This window comes from Phalacrocorax carbo, chromosome 7 (genome assembly GCF_963921805.1).
Source record: "Phalacrocorax carbo chromosome 7, bPhaCar2.1, whole genome shotgun sequence".
Taxonomy (NCBI): Eukaryota; Metazoa; Chordata; class Aves; order Suliformes; family Phalacrocoracidae; genus Phalacrocorax; species Phalacrocorax carbo.
Window position 1 is genome coordinate 51,404,167 of NC_087519.1, and position 24,117 is coordinate 51,428,283.

General features: G+C 42.5%; 1 protein-coding gene across 1 annotated transcript in view; it reads left to right on the top strand.

Annotated features, from left to right (window-relative positions):
* FNDC3B (fibronectin type III domain containing 3B) overlaps nucleotides 1-24,117 on the top strand; it is a 213,302-nt gene that overhangs the window by 171,254 nt on the left and 17,931 nt on the right. The window contains exons 22-23 of the mRNA XM_064458004.1: nucleotides 2,741-3,021; nucleotides 10,766-10,978. Of these exons, the coding sequence (XP_064314074.1) occupies nucleotides 2,741-3,021; nucleotides 10,766-10,978 (494 nt within the window). The remainder of the gene's footprint in view (nucleotides 1-2,740; nucleotides 3,022-10,765; nucleotides 10,979-24,117) is intronic.

The following is a 24,117-nucleotide window of genomic DNA, read 5'->3' on the forward strand; positions in this document are numbered from 1 at the left end:
GCGAGCTGAAAGAGCGTGTGTTGGGTGTCTTGGAAGCGTGAGCCAGAAAGTGCCTCTTGTTTGCACAGGAGGGAGAGCGTTCAGCGTCTGCTGGGCAGGGAGGAGACCCTGAGACCACTTCTGCGGCGAGCGGCGGGAGCTCAAGGAGATTTTAATGTTAAAAATGGAAACAGCCGGCTGTATAGCATCTTTGATTTCGAGTGGGCATTCATTTTAAATTACCTGCCACAAAAATGTTGAGCAAATCTACCCGGTTTTTAACGCGGCCAATGTAATTTAATCCAGAAGCTACGTGAAATGCACGACAGCACTGAGATGTTTTACTGAAGTCCATCAGTGAGCCATGCATTACTTTCTAGAGGGCTTCATCCTCTAGGTCTAATCTGTGTATTATATGGAGAAGAATTTGTTATAAGGTACACTGGAACATTTAAACAATTACAAAAGAAAAAGAGTGAAGTGTGTGACAGACAAAGAAGGAAGGTTAAGTAGTTTCAGCAATTTTGGTCTTTTTTCTTAAATAAAGAGAGAATAATAGCTGTTTTCCTTATCTGTTAGCAGCTTTAACAGAAAAACCTCTTTTCCTTTTTAAAAATAAAGATTCCCCAAACCGCATTTGCTCTGCCTTCTAATAAATACACAGTATTGCTATCTCAAGAAATCTACAGTAGCTCAATAAAAAGAGAGAATTGAGGAATCCGGCATATATAACTGCAGGGCAGACGATTTGTCTTTACTGTCCCTCAACTTTTTTTCCTGTAATGAATATTCCCAAAAACAATTGTGGCTTCTGCAAAGGGAAATACTGTGTCATTTGGAGGGGGGAGTATCTAGAAAGCAAAGAAGAATGAAATTCCTATCAGTTATGATGATGAGATTGTCCGATAAAGCAGTTAAAAGCACCACTAAAAATAAATTGCTTGGAGCAAGATACAGATTGCCAAACACTGGTTTAGAGGCAAGACAAATAATATCGTTGGCAGACCACAAAACAAGGCTCACTTCTAACAGCTCTAGGAGCGCTTCACTAAATAGAAGATGCCCCTGGAGCACGATTTGTTTTGAAGGGCTTTTTAAAGGCTGACAAATCTAACTTTATTATCTCTTTCTTCAATTGAACAAAATGCCTCCTGGAAAAAATAGAACACGGCTTTGTGTTTGTATTATGCGTAGCAGAAATAAGTTATTCACTACAGTTAAGCACAGATAAGAAATCAACCAATTGTTTGACGTGTCCTTTCCTTGCCATCGTAGTTCTACTGGCAACGTTGTAAACCCGGGTTTTCTGATTAATTGTAAGCTGACGGGAGACTCTGGGCTCGCTTTCCCAAATGCAAAGGAAATGGGGACGGTGGACGATGCTGGGCAATGTCAAGAGCTGTTTTTGAAGGTCTGGACCTCCTGTAGCTCAGGCTGTACCATAATACACTAGCATAATATATACTCTCCACGTACCTGTGGGCTAGCAGCATGCTGGGCTGTATCAGGAGGAACCCAGCTAGCAGATCAAGGGAAGGTGCTGCTGCCGTTACATGCTATTCGTGAAAACCTGGAATGCTGTGTCCGGTTTTGCTCCAGGCAGAGGTTGAAATAGAGGTGTTCAGATGAGATATAAAGAAAAAGTTACCACTGTGTGGGCAATTAAGGATTGTAACAGTGGTCCAGAGGGGCTGCGCAATCTCCATCCTTGGAGTTTTTCAAGACCGGACTGAACAAAAGCCTGAGCAACCTGGTCTGTCATTTAGCTTTGGCCATGCTTGGAGTAGCAGGTTGGAGTAGACGTGTCCCAAGGTCCCTTCCAGCCTGCGTGGTTCTGTGACTGTGCGCACGGGAGCTTAGGACAATCCTGAGGAGGTAAAGCTAGTCCTCTCCTAGGCCGTTCCTGTGCAATATAGACAGCATTTGGCACTGACTGAGCATCGGCTGACAAAAACCCAGGTCTGCGCAACCATGCCGTGCTCCGCCTGCAAAGCCAACACCCTCTGTAATTAATGAGCAGAAGTGGGCCGGATTTTGAAACTTGGTTTCCACTGGGGTCCTGGATCTATGAGTCAAGATGAGAAGCTTGATAATCGGTTGCTCTCCTCTCCTGTGGAAAATATTGAGCTCTGTGCTTTGGTGGTGGTTTGCTAGTGATTTGTGACTTCTGGGGAAATCCGAGTCACAGGCTTAACACCGTGCTGAGTTCCTATATTCTTATATCAGAAACTTCTTAGCATTAAACTAGCTCTCCATTCTCAGAGTTAGGAGCCAGTGTAGCTCTCAGCAAGCCAAAGCCCCCTTGTGTCCAGGGCTACTGTGCTCGGAAAAAGCATCTGATGGGGCACTCTGCAGCGTACTGAGGATTTTGTACGGGGCGGCCCAGCAATTTCAGGCAGACAATTTGCTGAACGACGTGATGTCACCTGTCACTGACGGCACGACTGTGACATTTTCCCTCGCTAAACAAAGTTTGCTGCTGATGAAAAGGTTACTGTTAAGTTGGATTAAATAGCTATTAGGGAAAAGAGAAATATTCTCCAATTTCTCTGAGAGAAACTCCTGAGTAACAAAGGAAGATACTAATTGCTGCGGTATAGGTAGAGGGCATGAGTCATGCCTTAGAGACTAAGCCAGCGGTGCAAATCCTCTGGAGAATCCATGCAACTCTTCCAGGCTGCGCAGCTGGTTGGTACGAACTCGACAGGTGTGAAAGAGAACTTTCATCCTGTAAAAATATGTATTTTTTTTAAACACACAGGCTATTAACCAGGCAGGAGCCGGACCCTACAGTGACCTGGCAAGCTGCAGAATCCCCGCATCTGTGCCTGATGCAGTCTCTACCCTCGCCGTGCTGGAGGACGAGCACATGGATGCCTGTCAGCTCTCGCCCTCTGCGTGCCTTGTGCTGAACTGGGAAGAACCATGCAACAACGGAGCGGAGATCACGTCGTACAACATCGACCTGGGTGACGTCAGCATTCCAGTAGGAAATGTTACAAGTTACGTTATCAACGATTTGCTTCCCGAAACCTCATACCGGTGAGTACAGTTTTTCTGACATGGTACAGAGCACTCGGGATGAGATCACATAGCTTGGTTTCACACAGGGAGTGTTCATGGCAGGTAGAGTGAGCGAAAGAAACAAACAAACAAAAAACCAAGACACAAAACTGACAACCCAACCAAGCAGCCTAGGGAGCATAGAAATCTGCAGTAATTCCTTTTCGGAACAAATTGCGGTCACTCATGTTCAGATACTGCTTTCTCCCCCCACCCTTTTTCCTCTTCCTCCTCTCCTTGCGTTATCTCTGACCTCTCCTTCTTTTTGAATTGCTCTCCTGAAGTAAGGTCGCACCGGTAGGTGAGTAAATTTAAAATATGGGAAATAACTGAAGTTACAACGCAACATCTCATGTTTTTTTCAGACGCTTGGCAGTACTATTCCAGGGGTTTTATTATTAGCTGTATTGATCCCTGTGAGGGGATAGCAATTTGCACGCAATGAACTTTTATTTGTATAGCTACAGCTATTTCTTGTTTCTAGCACATGGAGATTAATTAAAAGATAATCTGATTTTAAAAGCAATTTCTTTATATTGTTTCAGAGTCTAAATTTCTAAGTGACACTGCCAAAATTTTATTATTATTTTAATGTTCGGGCTTATATGTTTTTTTCCCTTAATTGCTAATTAAAAAAAAAAAAACTTGGTTCCATGCAGGCAGAGAACAGCAATACAGCAGAAGATGTGACAAAAGAAATTCTATTTTAAGCACTGTTCTCATAAAAACTGAAATCTGATTGCACAGTTGTAAAATTAGACATGGCACAGACCTTCTGTGATATTTTTCTTTTTTCCTTTAAATTCAAGGCCACAATCCTACAGGTCTTGTAGAGTTTAAATGAAAAGTTCATTTCTCAGATTGTACCAGGTACTCAAAATAGAGAGCTTCTTGTAGCAAGTATACAAATATGTATACTAGAAGTTATTTAAAGCAAGGGAACATATGTTGCTTGCAGTGCCTAGTACAGTGCTTCTCGATCTTTGCCTAGAATATCTAGGTTTTAGAAACATGTAATAAAAAAGATGTAGGTTTATTTTTTTAAAAAATATATATTTATATCCATCCCTCTGGCAATCTGAAAAAAGAAGGCAAAAAGGGAATGTGGTGATTCAGAACCCCTCTGTTCCAGATCACTCATATAAATCCAGATGTGACTCTGTTAACGCTGTCTCCAGTTCTTCAGTGATCCTTTTTGGCAAAGGCAGTAATGAAGTATAAGCTTTTTCTTGTCTTCTGCTGTGTTTATTTAAGATCCTAGTTTTGTGGTCAGTTTAAGCTAACTCTGCTGTCAAAGGAGGCCTCTCTCCTCCTCGTGTTGTCCCCTCCTTTGTGCCCGCAAAGTGCTATCGCACCATTCCAGTCCGGGAAAACCAGCCTGGTTGAAAACTAACCGTGTCTTTTGCCTTGTAAATGCATAAAGAGCAAGGAATACCTAAACTAGTTTAAGGTATTTGTGAAAATACTGCCCATGAGTAAAGCTGCACAAGGGTTTGAGCCAGCTCAGGTTGCTGTTGTCCTGCTTCTGACCTCCCTCCATCTCCTTGTCCTCCCACATTCCTCACTCTCTGCCTTGCGTCAGCGCTGGTGCTTATGTGATCTTACTCTAAGCCAGAACCCAGCTGATGGAAGACTAATCCAAAACCTAATAAAACTAATTACTGGCTACCCAGCTGTGGAGCTGCATCATCTTTGGGCAGTCTCGTGCCCTCTGGTTTTGCCTCATCTCTTCAATCGAGTCGAAACAGCTAAAGCAAAATGAGAGCTTCGAGCAACACAGCCGAGACAGCCAAGAATGGACCTTCTGAATTCTTCACTGACATCCTCCTTCTTCAAGCTCTTTTTTAGCTGGTTCTTGGTTGTCTACAGCTTCATTTAGGGAAGCGTCCTTGTCTTCGCAGCCTGGAAATGGAGATATGGAATGAAAGGATGGGCAGGACATTCTTCTTCTTTATAATCATGCTGCAGTCTTGTCCGTGAAGCTCCTGCTCTCGCTGCCATGGAGAGTGTTGTTACACTGAGATCGCACTGGACTTTTTTTTTTTTTGCATTCTTATTTTGTTATTTTGTAAAAAAACACCATATTAAATCACATATTTTCAGTCAGGGAGTCTGCTTGTCTCTGATCCAATGAAAAGGCTAAAGCACAAGCCTTACCGGCAACTGTTCTAAATATTGCTGTGAGACTAAGTTCCGACCAAAAAAAAAAAAATATTGTGAAGAGCACAAACCAGTGGATGACTAATCAGAAGTAATAATTTATGAAAGGTCTTTTATTTAATAAAACAAGAGAAAGAAACACCCAAATCTTGCATCTCATGCCTGTCAGGGAAGACAAGTGACTGCAGTTAAGTTGCAAAAACGCCTCATTTATAGTTTGAAGTATTTTTCTGCTGATAAAAATAGATGTGTCAAAGTGGTTTTGCTATTGATCATTAACTCTATCACTGATATTTCTTCTTCAAACCTACCTTGACACCTGTCTTTCTTCAGGGAGCATCTGTGTCCCCCCGTTTTAATCAGAACCTCACTGATCTCATTCCCTATAACTGTTTGCCAATGGTTTTTCTTTTCATGTCTACTTTGTTTAACTAGTTAGCTCTTCTCTCTCTCAAGTGTTTATTCCCTGCTGTGTTTAAAAGCAGTGAACGTGTTTTCTTCCAGGCCTTGTTTTTCCTAGGCTAAACAAGCCAAACACTTGGCTTTGAGGCTCTGAACTCTCTTGCCAATGCTTCAGCGGAATTTAAAGTAAATCAGCCAAGAGCGTATACGTTTTAGTTGCATTGGAATTTCACTGTCAGTGTTTTTGTTTGTAGAAACCCGAAATTGAAAGCGAACCTTGGTTATTATGGATCCACCAAGTCCAAAATTGGAAAGGAACGTTGTTTTGCATAGGGGTGTGATTCTAACAGTGTGTCTACGCGTGTCCAACCCGTTGGACTCGTTACCTTAGGTCTGGCATTGCTCTGCTGCTTCCACGTTCCGTGAGGGAATGGCCGTGCATGAGCAACTCAAGAATACACCCAGCAAACTCCTGGCTCTCTGCAGAGGTGGGCTCAAAGCTGACAAGTTTGATGGTCTCTGTGTCTTAGCAGCAAACCCAGCCAGCATGCCACAAGAAGGATTTGCATCCCAAAATACATGGGAGGCAGGAGGAACTGGGGCATGCCTCTGCCGTGCTGCTAATGGCAGCGTGGGGCCGATTTCAAGTGGACTTCTCCAACGTCAGGCACAGACCAGCACTGTGTTGCAAAAAGCAGATGCCTCGCAAAAGCACTATGTAAACAGCATTGCTGGTGCGCGGCTGCAGGGATATGTCCGAGTTCTGCAGGCTTTCTGTTTTATTGACGTAGCCACGAAGCTCTGATTATAGGGTAATAACACTGCGACTGGTTTTCTGTGAACTGATGTAACTAGAAGTGAGTTAATAAATATTCCACGATAAATAAGTATTCAACAGTAATAGAAATACCAATTTTCTGTTACACTCTGTTCCCAAGCTTCGCTCACTGCTTTCCATAGCTAATTGTGCTCTGCTGTAGAGATACTTCACTGCAAAACAAATTCTGATTTTTAAGAATGCCTATTTTCTACTGAGGCTGCATAGTTTACAGAAGTAAATAGTAGCCTTATTAAATGTTAATAGCAGCACTTAATTTGAATTTGGTTTAGGAATAAGAATTCTAGACATTTTAAATTTCAGAACTGTATCAAGGAAAAGAATCTTCCAAGATGAAGAGAGAAGCTTGCACGTGGATGCAAGTTAGCAGTGCCTAAGTGGTTTACGGAACAACATTTATGCTTCAGAGCGTAAAATTAAGTCTTGTTCCGGGCCCAGAAGGGCGCAGTGTGAGAGGGGATCTGTGGGGCTGGCTTGTCCAGGGGGCCGTATGTGATTACTATCCATTACGTTCAGGCTGCTGCTGCTGGTGGAGCAATGCTGCTTCCCTTCCTTTTGAAGTCTTGTGGCATTTTATCTCCCCCAGTTTTCCACAGGCACGTGTATTGCAACTGGTGGCATTCCACTTATGGGAACTAGCGAATCAAACTCTTCTCATGTCAGACTGATTAAGTCAAAAGTGATTTTTCAGTTTGTTGGAATACTGCACAAAGGATTTTGTGACCAATCTGAAAATAGCATCCTGTTTAGTCTGTTTATTTTCCTGGGTCAAGAATCTTACAAGATGGAAAGGTCTGTTAACAAACTTCTAATGGTTTCCAAATTTGCCTAGTCTGATTTATTTTTTTTCTAAATGTTTAAAAGATGCAGTGGGAAAATGTGAGAATGAACACAAATATTATTGGTACAGGGTCTCCAGAATTAGGTACTCTCCCTAAATATAGTCTTTAGATTTTCAAAACTCTTCTTTTCAAATTGTGATTGTCAGATTTTGAAACCACCTTTCCAAGATGGTATTTGGGGTATTTTAACTTAGGAACCATTAGTGAAAAAGTTGAAAGGCGTTCAGGAAGTGGTTTTATTGCAAATATTTCTACATGTCTATATACTACTTTTACACGAAAATAAAGAATTGATTTTTCCCAGTACCGGTTCCGTAAACAGTAATTGGTTTCCACTTAACTACGGACGTTACCTTACCCAGGCTGGCGTTGCCACCCAGCTGGAGGAGCTCGGGGTGTCCCAGGCTGGGGCAGGGATGTGAGAAAGCACCTGAGCTGGAGCAAGGATGCTGCAGTACGAGGTGGTGTCCCACCGCCGTGTCCTCTCCCTCCTCCCCCAGACGGACCTCCTTTCTGCCCTTTCTTTTCCCCTTCTTCCTTCTCCCCTTCCCTGTGGACACTTCCCAGGCCTAATGTCCGTTGAGGAGACGCTGCTGTGTTTCGGAGGGAGGTGAGAGCTGCCTCTGGGTTACAGTGCCATGCACACAGAAAACCAAAACTAGTCGTTTGTGCATGTCTGACAGAGCTCGGCACCTGGGAGCGATACTGGCAGTTTACAAAGTAGAGTTTTATGGTGGTGTAATCAGCAGAAAAAGGGTGGCCACATCCAGCCATGTCAGAATCAAATCAATTCTTGGTTTCCCAGTGTCACCATCCTTCTGGAAAGATGCCTGTCTCTATTTTAAGGCTGAAGAGTTTCCATCAGTCTTGCTGTGCTCCAGAGTCAGAAGTGGCGGGGGTGTGGGGTGTGGGTGCATATTTGTGTGTCAGGAGGTGGAAGCAAGAACACCACGCAGCAGATGGAAGCAACATAAAAGAGGGAAGAAAAAGAGACACATTTTTACCTTCTGCAAATACTTGGCAAAGGGAAGACAAGTAAATGCAGGTGCATGTTCGTGCACACACCTAAAAAGCCCATCTGTCAGCTTCTGCTTACGAGGTGTGGTGTGATATCTGGGAGAGATTCGTTTCCATCACTGCTTGTTTTCAAGTGTGGTAGCTGCTGTTTGGAAATGTGTTAAAGTTACGACGCTTGAGGACAGGAGGGGCTTTGTTGTTACTGGGACTTTGGATAGTGCAAAATAAACAAACAAAAAAAGGGCTATGTACTCTAGAGCATGTTGCTTTAGTAATAGTAGCGTTTTGTAATGTAGCTGTTGCTGTTTACGTGCATATGCTAATGGACAACTTGCCAGAATTCAGTGAAAATTCAGGCAATTTTCAATTTGATTTCTTTTTTACTGGAAAGACCATTAAATATTGCTGTAATGCCTCTTCAGTCTGAAGCAAACCAATAACATAATATGAAATAAGATCAATGCCTATATTAATTACACTTCTTGAGGTAATAGAAAAGCCTTTTGTTCTTTTTATGTCAAATGCTTGCACGCAGCAGTTGAAGAGGAGGCTCCCACTAGATCTTTCTTCATACCATCCACCCTTGGGGAGGAAGAGGATGAAATCTCCATCGTGTAGTGCTGTAAGGTGGTCAGGAGGCGTTTCCTGAAACCAAAAGGGAGGCTAAAAGGAAAATGCAGCTCCATGCCGAGCAATACTTTACCCTTGTTAATGGCTAGGTCAATAAGCAAAGGTTTAACCGCACATTTACACATGCCTGTGTAAGCGCAGTGCATTCTTACAGCGTACAATTACTTTAGCTGCCTAATCAGTAGATAAGGCTCTGTTGTTTTGCAATGTGTTTTTTAATCATTTAACACTTTCTGTTCTTGAAATGGCAGAAAATATGGGTTGGGGGTTGTTTTTGAATGGGGAATATTGTTCTCTGGAGGGGTTTTCCCTACCCCTTCAATTCTACCTAATCTTTTTCTGATGGTGGAGCTGAAAAACTTGCTGCTCAAAGCAAAGGAACTTTTCATATGTTGTTTATATGAACTTACATCACTTTATGTACTTCAATCAAAACAAGTAGCTACGCCAACCAGACACAGTCCTCTTTATCTCCTGCTTTCTCTGAAGCAGGCAGGCACAGGGGTATACCAGGTTCTGCTCTTCTCCCTTCTCCCCCTGCCACCTTCCCCAGGGACTTCTGCCTTCTTGGTGACTGGTAGTTTTGAGAAGAAGCATCACTTCTTGCAGAGTCTTTTCCCATGAGAAAATACTAGGCTGATGTGCACAGGATTTCCAAAGCAGTGGCATCTGTCCAGCTATTTAAACTAGGCTGAACTATCTAAAGGAACTAATTGGTTTGCCTGTCCTGATTTCTCTTATTTTCACTTGGAATTAACAAACTTTTGAAACCTTTCAGGCTCGTCTGTACCAATATTTCTATTTACACAGTCCTCAAAGCTCTTTCAAAATGAGTATTTCACATTTTTGTGATGATGATGTTGAGGTTACTGTAGTAAGACTACGACTCTTCACTCATCCCTATAAGCAGATTCTCATTGTGCAAATTATTAAACTAAGGTGCAGGCAGATAAGGTAAAGTGACAAAGCAGAAGCCAGGAGTCATTATCCTTGAGAAAGAAATATAATTTAGAATACTGGCTTAGTCTTAAGAATATTTCCAAATTAAAACTTTCTTGACTAGGTAGGTGCTCTGCTTTTTTCTTCTTCTAAATGTCCTTAATGCTATTCAAAGGGCTCAAGAGCTTTTGTGCCTCTTGTGAGAGTGACTTGAGTCCAGCTTGTATTTGATCTAATCGATAGTTCACCGATGGTTAATATTTCCACAGTTTGTGTAAGACGTGTAGAAGGTTTGTGGATTTAACCTTCTGGGTTAGGTCTTCCCAGCAGAGTTTCACGTCCTTTAGTAGTGTGCTTTGTGAGACGCTGCACACGCTGAAATAATGCTGTTCTTCGGTCTTCTGAGACATCTACTAGCCTGGAGATGGGTTTCATGGCAGTGACACCAATGCTTTCACTCAACAATTTCACCTAAATTAGTCCATGACCTTTGTTAGACAACCACAACACACCTCTGCATTTTATTTATTCGCAGGTACCCACGTTGTGTTGTGCAGGTTGCGCCTGTATCTGTGCGGCTGTCCCTCGTTCGATTGGTGAGGGGCGCTGCCGTCAGGCTCTGAGATGGCTTACCCAGATCTTCCCCCCTCTGCCTTACTGCATTTCTTGAGGTGGTCACTGCGGCTCTTACAATATAAACAGGGTGATGATACTTGCTACGTTGACAGAGCCTTTCCTTTCGCCGAAGCAAAGCCCTGGCGGCTGGGAGCGGGCGCTGTGTTAGTGACGGAGCAGTCAGGTCCAGAGGGCTCTTTTGTTTCTTGAGCCATTTTTTATACCAAGAACCTCGTGAAAGAGCTTTGTTTACCATTTCCCTTTTTATTGTTCGTTTTAGGATCAGGATCCAGGCTGTCAATGAAATTGGACCTGGACCATTTAGCCACTTTATCAAAGCAAAAACCAGGCCGTTGCCACCCTTACCTCCTCGGTTAGAGTGTGCTGCAGCAGGTCCTCAGAGCCTGAAGCTGAAATGGGGAGACAGCAGTGCCAAGCTTCACGCTACCGATGACATGGTCTATATCTTGCAGATAGAAGACAGAAATAAAAGGTAAGAGAGATGAATCTTTTCCCATTGTTAATGAAAAATGAATTCTGGTTCATCATAATGCAGTCGTGAATCACCGTGAGAAAAAAATGCTGTTTTCCTGATTACTTCGTACCTACAAACATACACAAAATATTATTTTCGTTGGGATTCAGTGCCTGTAGTCTGAGCAAATTATGTAACAAAGCTGTTAGAGCTGTTATAGAACAACTGAAATCAGTGCTGTGCTGCTGAAAGTTTAGTAAAACCCTGGCCCCTCTGCCAATAAAAGTTACTACCAAGTTTCATGGTCATAGTACTTTACCCTTTGGAATACACAAAACAAAGATACTGCATCCAATGTGCTGTGTGTATTAATAAAACAAATGGTTACAAAATCAGAGGTCTAGGACAGGCAAAATTGAGCAGAACAAAGTTTTTTGAGCAATGTGATGGTCAGGATTTTACAGCTGTAATATTTTGGAGCATTAGAAGATGTGAGCTTGGCATCAGCTTGGTAACTACACAGTAGTTATGAAATAAGGGTGGAGAAGAGGTCATCCACCATGTCTTACTTCCCTAAAATTTTCCTCAAAGCCACAAGACCTTTTGGTGTGTAAGAAGCACAAAAAAGAACATTAAACAGTCAGTGCCCAGCAAAAAGTATTTCCCATGCAAACTTTGTATGGCAAGATTTGTTAATGTAGCTCCGAAGTTGTGATGAGATATATTGAATAAAAATAGGGAAGGAAAGAAAGGCAATGCGTGAGTGGTGCCTAACAGTCTGAGCTCTTCAATGAATAAATATCATAGGTGTCTCATAATTTACTAAGAAACACTCTCAACTAGTTTAATTAGGTAAAATAACTGACGTATCAAGTAGATAATCCTTAGGGACCTTCGGTACAGATCATAATTTGGTGTAAATTAGCATGATTCCTTTAATTTAAAGAGAGCTGCACTGAGTTTATGCCAGCTGAAGATCTGGCCCAAAAGCTCTAATTGCAAGTAATAAACCCACCATGATTAATGCCTAAATACCTCCCAGTATCTCAGCTGTACTGATGCAGAGCGGGTACATGCTCCCCTGTATTAATACTGAGAGGTGTCCAATGAATATAAATGCCCATTTGAAACTCTGACTGATAAAAACAGTTTTTTCAGAGTGCAGTGGTGCTTGGCAGGAGCCCATCACCTGCAGCAGCGTGTGATCAAGTCAGCTCTAAAGAAACATCCAGCAGGCTCCTTTTGCTTGCATTCATGTAGCACTGCAGGTAGGATGGTGAAGAACTGTAAATTGTTTTAAACCTGTTTTTATGTTGGAGAAAATAATAAGTTTCCTTGTAAGAATAAAATGCGTTATGTTACCTGGCAGCAGAGGAGGAAAGCTTTTTCCCCTTTGCTTTTGCACAAGGCTTTAGCATCGTCCTGTGCTTTTGCACAGACTTGTGCCACCGCAAATGGTCTCGAGAGCTGTTAATTAGGAGGAATTAGAACTTGTTACTCTCCTAGGTCTTCTTAGCTTTAAATTTGCCTTATAGTCCGCATGAGCTCCCGAAGACGCAGAGAAACTCGTCTGCATTGCACTGTCTCCTCCTGCGTGAACGGAGTCCTTGCGTGAAATGGCTTCCTTCGGCGGTTGGGTTTGTAGCAATTAGTTCAGATAATACCCGAAATGAGCCGCAGCCCTGAGCCCTCTGGCTGACGACGTGCATACCGGCACGGGCGCCCCAGAGGAGTAGAACGGGTGCGCTGGTCTGTGCTGGGTGCTGCGTTTGAGAACGGTCGGAGCTGGCAGGTCTTGGCAGTAAGATCTATTTACTCGCTCCCTATCTGACGGTCCCTTTTTGCTCCCCATTGTGTGCATCGATCACAATGAGAGATGATCCTGAAAGGATGCGGCAGCGAAGTTTTGTACGTTCAGGAGAGCTATCATTCCTAATGAACAGAGAATGACAGCCCACACATGAGTTGGTAGAAACAGCAGTTAGTTACAGAGGTAGGAGTCCTCTCTTAGATCGTTCCCATAAAATAAATCCCATCGTGTCTGAGGAGTTACTCACTCGTGTGTATGCTTGTGAAAAATACTGGAGTACGGTTCTTTGAGCATCACCAACCTCTTTAATCGTGCAGTGCTTTAACAGGCTAATGCAGGTAAACTGTGGACATCTAATGGACTAATTGAATAGAATAGAATATTTCGGTTGGGAGGGACCAATTCAGGGCTGGCCAAAAGCTAAACATGTTATTGAGGGCGTTGTCCAAATGCCTCTTAAACCCTGACAGGCGTGAGGCATCGGCCACCTCTCTAGGAAGCCAGTCTCTAGTGAAAAATAACACCAAATTAATTATCCAGAAGGGTGTTTTGGAGTCTTTTATGGTTTGAAAGGGTTGTAGGAAGGTTCCGTGGTGTCCACTCTGTTGAGAGAAGAGGGAGCATCTGACTCGGGGGAAGAGGCTGTGGAGTAAAGGTGGATAACTAAGAACTGACCCTTCTCATATCCTTAGTCTTTCAGAAGATATTGTTGCTGTATTCCCTGAGACATCTGAAATTACTTTTAACAGCTTTGTATCGAAGTCCCTCAACTCAGTATTACAATTTTCTCTTCCTCAGTGAATCTGAGCATGCAGCTTGTTTGCTGCAACATTGCTCGCTGATGAGGTTTAAAGTAGGAGTTAGCTTTAAAATGCCGTTGCAGCATTTTTCACAAACAGGAATATAAAGATGATCAAATTCTTGTAAAAAAATAAAACTGACAGTAAGTCACATTCTGACCCTGATAGCTTTAATGGCCTTTTCGTACTCATTTGGCTCCGGTTTCATGCAGCAATAGCCAGTGCTCTCGAACGTGTCCTGGTCATTAAGAATTGTTTTTAACTTTTCCATGCTGTAATGAGGTGTAACAGTCCGGTTGTTGGAGACTAAATGTTTCATTGATCGCAAGACCTGTGAAACAAAATACTTGGAAATCTCCTGACACTGATTAATGTAGGGGCTTGAAAAGGTGTGCACATCAGAAATGTACCTGCTCTAGCTCTCGTTTGCTCTTCAGTGTGTGACATTTAGGAAGATCAAATTAGCATCTCTTGTCCTTTCAATTATGTGCAGCATTAAGTGGAAATGAAGAAAAATCTGTTTCTAGAAAGCACAGTACATGGGAACGCTAGTTGAGAGTAGCTGACCTTTACATAAAGAGGACTATAAAATTTCTTCTTTTTTAAATAAACTATCAGTTGTGACTTCATTTCCTAAATCTAGTAATGTCAAGAAAATCATGTTAATCAAGTTGCAATATTTTCCAGAATACTGTGGATTTTTCCTCTCCAAGTGAAACAAATGAACCTAATTATAGTAATGCTTTTGATACCCACCCCCCCCCCATACTGGTAATTAGTCTTTAGTTGTTCCTGCAAACTAATTATACCTCTTAGTGTCTTAAAATGCTTACAATGCCAAGTCTGAACGAGGGAGTTAGCAAGTAGGTTATTAGTGGGTCGTTTATGAGTTACTTGTGTTTCTTTTGGTGAATATATGTTGCAGTTGAGATGAATTCTGTGATTGCTGTGTGCATACAGAGTCCAAATCAAAATATATATAATTGTATTTTAAGGATGAATCGTTGGTAAGGCTGGCTAAGAAGCAACCTAAACACATTCTTTAAAAATATTGATGAAGGATTATTGACAATTCTTAGTAAGTCTGGTTTTGTTAGTGAATTGTAAGAGATGGTATTTACTGGCATTCTAAACTGTAATTGCTTTTGTCGTAGTTATTTACTGAATAAATGAGTTACGACTCCATATCACTGGGTAAACTGTAGCAGTATTTCCCTTTCATATCGTACGAAAGATCGTTTATGTGGGTATTAAACTGTTTTGAAATACTTAGCTAAACTATATGTGCTTGCCATTTAAGGAGATATTATTCTTCAATATAAATGAAAAATTGATCACGAAATAGAACTCGTCTAATGGCTCTACTTGGGCGCAGTCATTGTGCACACACCGCTTGTCTGGTTGGGATACAGGTGTCCCAGAGCCCGCAGACATACATCGATGTAGTCCTGGAAGCTTCTAGCGACTCCAGGGAAGGAACAACATTTGTAACCAAATGACATAATCCCTTGAACCGATTTCTTTCTTCTACTTGGAGGTTTTTACCTTAACTTGAGTATTTATTTCAGGAGGCACCACCCCTCTGTTCCCCGTCCCAGGAGTGCCCGTTATCACGGCGCTGGCAGCAGAGGACATCGAGCTCTAAGCTCGGTAGGCTCTGTTGCCTTCCAGTGCCTGGGGTTGTCTTTCCTCGCTCCCGCTCGGGAGGCCGTGAGCTCAGTATGGGCAGGGGAACCAGGCAAGATTTTCCCGGTATGGAAGCGAGATGTGTTGTCCCATCCGTTTCCGTGCCTGCTAACCCAGATGTTAGCGATGCTCCTGGCAGTACTGTCTTTTTCAATTGCATGAGAAGCTATTTCACTGTTTACAGAAAGCCTGTAAGAGAGAGAGAGAAGGATCATATTATAAAACTCTACACTGATATTTTCCAAGGTGAGAGGAACCAAAAAGCGCTTGTCAGGAGGTGGTTTCCAAGGAAAATTAAAGCATGCATTGGACAGTAAAGCCAGTGCAGAGATGCAGATGGGCTCATTTTCTCGGCAGAAAGGCTCAGTTTTAGGAAGCTCCTAGCTCTTCCAGAGATTCTCCCATCGTTCTGTCATCTGTGATGCTGGAAACTTTTTTTCCCCCAAACATGCTGAAGTTGTGTATAACAGAAGAAACTATTTTCCTTTTGTCCCAGCACAGTTTCTCTGACCTAGTTACTCCTTAAAGCAGCATAACAAACAGCAGAGAATCCACAAATGAAATGAAAACCGTCTGTCGCAGCCTCCAGCATGGTTTCCCCAGCTGTAGAATTGGAATATCATATCTGATGGTTTGGTCTAAGCAGCAGTCCTTGCAGAAAGGCAGCGCCAAGAACAGCCTCTCTGTGTTAGGAAGCGGTCGTATGTGTGAGCCTCGACACGTACGTTTGCTCTGCATTAACGTGAAGAGAGGTAGAATAGAAACAGAGGGATAAACTGCTGAACGTGCCGCCTCCGATGACTAGCGTAATCGTTATCTGGTTACTGCAAGTTTCAAACAGTCTAATTAAAAAATTGTTTACTCTTATGATTTGATCAAGACAATTTACACCCATTTCAGCGGCAATTACTGACGTGTATCAGGCCTACCGGCTTGTGAAAATCTATTAAAATATCAAATTAAATAAATTAACATATCCTTGCAAAAACCTGCAGGAAAAATCCTTTTCGTATTGGGTAAAAACAATGATGAAAGGAAATTAACAGTTCGCACCAAGACATACGGCACGCTCCAGTTTACCCTGCAAGCCTGGCTAAAGAGAAAAAAAGTAACATTCAGGAAAGTCTTTAAAATAGTCTGTCTTCGCTTCGTATTGTTGCGTTGTGTAGATGAGTGTTGCTGTTGACAGCAATCAGATATATATTAAGAGCATCTGACCAGATACTTGGGGCTTTGCAGTAAGTGCTGTGCAAATGAAAGAGAAGACGAAGAACCATTCCAAGTGTAAAAAGCTTAACTTGTTAATGCATTTCAGCTTTTTTCCTAGAAACAGGAGTAAACCAACATTTTTAGTAGATGTGAGTTACTGTGTGTGCGCGTCATCTTTTGAGACAAAGTGAGGTGTGAGAAAAGCATGGTCAGTGTTTGAGATGAGGCCTTTCAGATATTAGCAATCCAGTGAGACACAGAATTGGGTGCTATTCCATAAGTATGTTCAAAGAATCCCTGATTTGGTGGGAAATTTAGAAGTTAACTACACAGAAACACAGTGGACCAGTTTGCTGTTATATTTTGATCAGTGTACGTCTGCAGGTACTTCAGGCTTCACAGGTGTAACTGAATATTCCAGACGGTAGATCGTAACTAAAAGCAGCACCTGACCAAAGATCGTCACCGTAATCAGAGCTATTTTCTGCACATCTGTGAGAACCTCCTAAGAAACATAATGACTTATCAGGGCAATGACTATTTAATATTTAAAGTGATAATGGGGTTCAGCTTCGAGCAACGTGTTGGCCAGTTTTCTAAGAGCACAACTTTAGGTTCCCACATTGTTTTGCTGAAGTTTTTAGACTAGAGACTACGCTTTGCTTTCTTAGCGAGCTTTGCCGAGCCAGAATACTGAGACTGTCATGTCAGTAAATAATTCTGAACATCGTGTGCTGAATGAGATTAATTTTAAGGTTCATAGACACTATTAGTTGCTGCCGTACTAGGAAAGTGGATTGTAGTGCTGCACCAGAAAGATAAAAATACATGTACTATGTAAGAGCATTAGTTTGCTGCTGCTTAGCTGTGTTTTGCTCTGTTTTGGTTTTAGCCTTGTTAAGCTTGCTCTTATTTATATCTACTGTTATTTTTATGTATTTTTATATATATACACACACTGTTATATAGTATACATTGCTATTGCGAGCCAAGGTGTTCATAGCTGCCTAGTAATCTAGTTCTTCTTGAGTGCATACTTTCGACAGGCCATTGGATGGTCTCCCTAATTTCTCCCAGATTTTTCATTCAAATGCTGTTAATTCACTTTAAGTTGTGCTCAGTATTGGCTGTTCCTTGGCCCTCTCATCTGGCTGCATGCAGGAATCGTCCGTCAGGCACTTTGATCTGTCTTCCATTCCTCCTGAATGTGCCCAGAAGCTCCTTCCAAAAAAGTAATTTTTCTTGCTGTGGGGGAACTTCTGTAGGTTAAAGCATCTCCATTTTCAATAGTTCCAGACGTCTGACAAGTGAGTATCTGTGGTAAATATGGATTACATGCTCAGATGCAGCAGCAGATGAAAGATGATCTAGTAGAAGCAAGCTAAAAATCAATTTTTGGCTGCAAATACTCTTTGTCTAGCCTGCAAATATGCTAGGTAATGAAGTGAAGAAAACAGAACTTTTGCCTTCTGACTTCTTTTTACTTCTCTTCCTGCCTTTTTCCTCTCTCCACTTAGGTTTGCTTTTCTAAGGAAGGGCAAGTTGCCTCCTTCAGTGGGTCCTGCTGTTATTATCATGCCTGTAAACAAAAATTTTATTGACAGTGCATTGTAGAGGTTAGTTTCTAAACCTATTGTGAACAACCATACATTATAAGCTTTCCAAAAGGTATCTTCTAGAAAACAAATCTTCAGATCAGAGGGGCCAAGGCATCCCATCTCTTTGGTCCACACCTCACGCTAGGGCTGGAAGTCAGCGTTGGCAGAGGTTGTGGGAGCGCAAAACTCTTTTGGGAACCCCTGCCCAGGTGTCTCCCTTCCCTCAGCACGTAGCTGCAAAAGATGATGCCAAAGAGCGGCTTGGCAAGGTGCCCCAGAGCTGCCTTTCAGCCGGCAGTGCGGAGGAGATTGCTGTTAGGAGTGTGGATGGATGTGAGGAGCGGGGGATGCTGCAGACGTCCAGCTTGTCACTTTAAGCTGAAGGTTTTAAAATACAGCAGAAGTTTTAAAAATCATGTGTTGACTTTACTCCTGTATCTCTGCCAGCCTAACAGAATAAAAGTGGGCACGACACTTAGGGTGTGGATCAGAGAGACATCTCAAGGTGCTTGCGGCTGGGGAAGGATAAGTTAGGACATTGTGAGAGGTGTTAGTTCATCATGCTTTCTACTTAGCTCCTGCCTTCAGGCTTCCCCTGCGGCCTCTCTTGAAACAAGCAAAATGGTACCTCCGTTGTGACCCCCACCGAAAGCTGTTCTCATCCCTCCCCTTTTGGTGAGTGAATTCCATTCTACTGCTGGCATCTAGGCGTGGCAGAGATTAATGCCACTTTTTCTTGCATCAGCAGGAGCAAGATTCAGCATAAAGCCAAGAGGCGTTAAACCTTCCGCTCTGCCTCGGCCGGGCGCGGGGGCGGTTGGGCTGCAGGCAGATTCCAGCAAGCAGAGCACGACGAAGGGAGCGCTGGCCTTGCTGGCACCGTTGGAGATAGGGGCGTACTGGGATCGGAGCTGACCTTGTGATGTGAAGTGCAGGTGCGGTAACTCCGGAGAAGCTGTGCCCGGCAGAGGGGCTGGGGAGCTTTTTATTTCTTCTCCTGCTCAAGACCAAAAAAAAAAAAAAAGAAGAAATTTGCATTTCAAAAATCAAAATTTCAAAACTGGAAGTTCTCCATCTCAGGGGATGAATTAGATGGTTGTGTTTTGAAGCTTTTGCTTTCCTGGGTGCCATCTTGTAGCTTAGGGAGCTGCTGGTGGGGAAAGAAAATGACGTAAATCAGGGAGCGTTTGATAATGGTCTTTAAACAAAATAGAGGAACAGTCTAAAAAAGTAAGTGGGGGCTATAATTGTGCAGATAACAGGGATGCTGTGATAATAATATTAAGAGCTGTTGTTTTATTAAATTCATGTACTTTAGTTTCCAATTATGCAGTTGCCCATATGCGCTGAGACAAAGCCTCAGGTCGCCAGGTCTGACCAGTGCTGTATTAATGGTTTCTCTCCAGCCAAAATTGTGGCAGAGCACCAGGTTTTTCTGGGAGGCAGTAACGGCATCGTTCAGATGGCCGTTTTAGCCGTTGTACTTGGCTGTCCTATTTAGTACTGTACGGTAGATTTTCTTTCAAATTAAATTGTAAGAACAAATGAGTTAGTCAAATATAAACAAAACCCAAGAGTTTGAAAGGGAACCTGCTGATTAAAATGTGCTGAAGACTAATGAGCAGAGGTAGAGCGAGAACATTCATATTCCTCTGCTCAACTGGAAGCAACTAAAGTGGAGGAAACAAAATAGCTGCAACATGTAAAACATTTCCAAGAAGATCCTCACTGAGAATAAAAAGGTATTGATGAAAAACTACCAGCAGTGGTGTCTCCCAAGCAATCGTTCTAGGACATTGTGTTCTCTCTACTCCACTGCGTGTAAGTAAATGAATAATCCGTGACCGACATGAGAATGTCTGGAAAGGGGAGAACTGAGATCGCTCGAGAGCGGTGAGGGGGAAGTAGCCTCCGGGGAGTGTGTCCTTCCCTGGAGAAAGTTGCTTTCTTTTCAGTTTCTGCTGTTACTTTTCTGGAGAGGAGAGGCAGCACTGCAGCATGTTAACTTTGAGTAATACAGATTTATTTGTGGATGGTGCAAACTTTAAAAAAAAAAAAAAGCAACTGTACTCAGAATGCCATTAACCCACAGAGGTAGGCTTTTTCCAAGACGGGGTACCAGTTTAAGGTATACAGCCTACTGTCTTTTAAATTCAACCGGGCAAACCTCCTAGAACTGAAAATTTCTTGGTGCTTATTAGCACAGTTCAAGGATTCACACAGAAGGTCTGAGCAGGTAGAGGTCGGAGAATGAACACGTCTTGGCTGAGACACACTTGAGCATGTTTTATGTTTTGGTTTTGCCTGTCTTGGAAGGGGAGGGTGATAAGGAAATAAGGAACCAAAGTAAAGACCCATATTTCTGTGTGTTCTTGTGTAGGAACAGGAGCACTTTTGGCTTGTTCATCCACTTGTGCCCCCGTATTATCCCCACAGTTTTACTAATACAGCTGTCCTAATGTAACATTGGACACGCTAAGGGACTAATCCAATATAAAGACTACCAGATTAGAGATCTTTCACCTCTATCAGTTCTCTAATCCCATTCACCTTTTAACCCTATAGATATTGTTACTGAAGGAGCAGCATGGGGATGGGAACAGCCAGCTCAGGGAGGCTGGGGCAGGCATAGCTGCCACACTTCCTAAGGGACCTTCACCTCAAACATCAGCATATTAGTATTTGGGCACAGTTTCACTAAAGTTTAAACGAACCTTTTCAACATGGCAGCTAAAAGCGTATCCGTTTTCACTGAAGGGACAAGAAGTGGCAGTTTGTCAAGTATTTCAGTCACGTTCAAGCGTGTGCTCATCCCTCAGCTCCAGCCTAGCCGTGCGGGGAGGAGCGATGGAGGAGGCTCTCTTGAGCCATGCACTTGGCTCCTCTACAAGTCTCCCAGCTCCCATGGCCTGATGCGCAAGTTGTGTTGCTGCCCTGTAGAGACTGGGAGTTGTGTCTTCTCACATTCAGCCTATGAATGGTGTAGAGTTCTGTTAGGTAGGTGAAGTGGGATGTAGAAAAAAAATCCACCCTCCCAGCATAGTGCGGTTCTCACCCTGAAAAGCCAAAAAGATTTTTCATGGCTGTGATTTGTTAATGACCACGCTTACGGCGTCCCACAGCATCTGAGAAGGAAAACTCATTGTCCGTGTTCAGATGGAGAACTGAGTGGAGGCTGGAAGAAGGCGAGAGGGAGATAGAGAACATGGGAGCTTTTCTATGCACAGATTAAGTCAACTTCTAAATGCATAAGAGATTAAGTCCTTGCGAACAGGCTCAAAGCTGGCTTGTTCTTAACAGAATATATGGAACAGGGCCTAGATAAAGCACAGTGAACAATGTCAGGCTTGCCAAGAAGGCAAAGAAATATAGAGCCCACATATAAATGTGCTTTTTAAAGTATCTTTAGATTAAAAAAAATCAGATTGCAATAATATGGACAAATTATCTGCCTTTAGACAATTTCTAGGGTATGCAGGTATCACAGTAGCAATGTGCAATCACGCTGATTGATTCAGCTTTAAGTTCATTGCGGTCCTTCAGCAGAAAACCTGGGAGACTGAAAAAAGATTGTAGGATAAGTCTCCAAGTCTGTAGCTGTCTACATCAAAAACTACACTATTTTTAAAAATAACCGAAATAATTCTAAAGGGGTCTAAAGTAGCTACTTTAGACTTGAGGTGAATACTACATTATTATCAAAAAATCACTAGTATTTTGAAGTTAAAATGTTTCCTCTTCGTTGTTTCTTATATCATGATCTGCATCTCCAAACACAATTACGCATTTTTGTTGTAGTAAAGCCTAACAGCAATTGAATTTGATTGACTTTCTTCTTCCAAAACTGGCTGCCCTCATTCTTCAAAGAGGGTTGAACCTCAGAAGTTTAAGCGTGCTTCCATTCCAGTCTTGTGTACTGAACATGGATGCAAGCTTTTCCATAACAGTTCTTGCTGCTGTTACAGATGGTTTTTGAGACAGAGAAGTAAAAACAGGTGGAGATGGAAACCCCATGGAATTGTTAGTCCAATTCACAAATGACAGGGGGAGCTCAAGTGTTTTGCCAGGTCACTTCTTCACTGTTATGAAACCTTAATCATATTCAAAAGGTTAAAGTGTAATTCCAGGACTAAGTCATTGGTATTCATCATATAAATAGGTCTAGCAAGTATACTGAAAGCCCAGACTGGGATATGGGTGTGCTTGTGTGGTAGCTGGTAAGGTGTATTTAATGTCCCTTGCTTACCTAGCTCCACGGGTGATTACAAAGAGGTCATTAGTCTGAAGTACTGCATTGCTCTCTGCCCTGGGATCAGGGCCAGAGACGAGTCTCAGCACTTCTATGAGTATTGCAGTGGTCTCTGAGCCAGCTGCCTGACTGAGCTACAAGAAGTGGAGAGGGAGGGAGACAGAGATGGTAGTCTTGTCTCTTCAGCCTTAATGCTGTCCTAAATACGTGTGCTTCGTTCATCACGCAGTGAATCCCAAGAAATTTTATTCCATGAGAACAGGGCTGTGGCAGTGCTTTGAAACGTGCCGTAGCTGCTCATGTGAGCCTCAGAAATGTGGGATGGCAGGTAGTTCTTAAAACTGTATAAGTGTATGGTTGAAAAAAAAAAAATTCTTCTTTGGAAATTGGCTCTGCAATCTCCTCTTCAAAACTGCGAGCATAGATCTTTGATTTCCAGTCAAGGTGAGGGGCTCACTAAGACTCGGTGGGAACAGTAAGTCACATTAGTCCTTAGAGTACATTTCTGGCAATTTAAATTACCTGAACATTTATTTTCATTACAGATGATTCTTGATCCCTCTGTTTGTACTTCTGTGGATTTCAATCATAATGCAGGATGAATTGATTTGTGTCCCTGAGGGCTAATGACAGACCCAGTTTCTTTGAAATGCTCAAATTGGTTATGCTGTGGATCTCATGCAAAGCCAAAGGACTTATCCAGGATAAAGTTAGCACCTAGATAGGGTGGTCAAAACCAAATCTCTTTGTTGACTTCCTGGTGATTTCAAATCCATTAAAATGGTTAAGGTGTTTGAAGAAGATTACTAAATCATCAAAAAAACTATGTGATCCCACGCGGTGAATTTTATGTTCTCCAGATTCAGGACAATTGCGAGTAAGACCTTGTTCCCCAGAGGAGGCGAAGCGGGTTGATGCAAGATTCTGGGTGCTTCCTCGTTATTTACCTTCACCCCCGTTTCAGCACCCGGGGCGTCAGGATCTCAGCCAGGCATTGCTGGCTAACATGTGGCTATTACGGAAAAGCATTTATCTGAGCAGAGCAATTGAAAACAGAAGTCAGAGTCTCTCGAGCAACCTGTATTTATTTTTTTTTTTAAAGCTTAAGTGACTTGATTTTGTTCTGCCTTACATTGTTGGACAAGTTTGTGTGTGCCGCTGCTTGGTCTTGTCCATGGAAGTATTTTGGAAGTCTGTTCCTTAGTGCTGTGTCTTTTTCTTCTCAGCCTGCTCTCGAGCACAGCTCTCAGTACGGGCATCCCCCAGGGCTCCTTTTCCCATCCTCCACATCCCCCTCGCAAGGATCATGCTTCCCCTGTGCCTTTTCGCTCATGAACCGTCATGAATTCTCTCTGAATCTGCTTCTGTCTCCGCTGCTTGGTTGTCTTCGGTCTGGAAACTCTTCAAAACTGAAAAGTGCGTAACGTATTACACGTACGTTACACAATCCGTATGTTCTGATTTAAATAGTTAACTCTGGCTTAAGATGGCACAGATGAGTGTAAGATGTTGGGTTTGCATCTTAATATGCGAATAAAGTCCAAATCAAGAAATGAAAGATTCAAAGTATCAATCTCGTTTTAAACACACTTTTAAACCAGTGGCGTGTGCAGGGTAGTGTAGAACACAGGTTGAATCCGTTTTGGTTACCAGGTAGTAGGAAATGCGTTGACAGATGTTTTTCCTGATAATTCACGTAATCATTTTGCAAGGTAAGTATTAGTTACAAAAAGGACAATGAACTTCTGCTTTCCCTAACTTACTAATCATTGTTAGCGTGTTAATAACACGCCATTTTCATACTT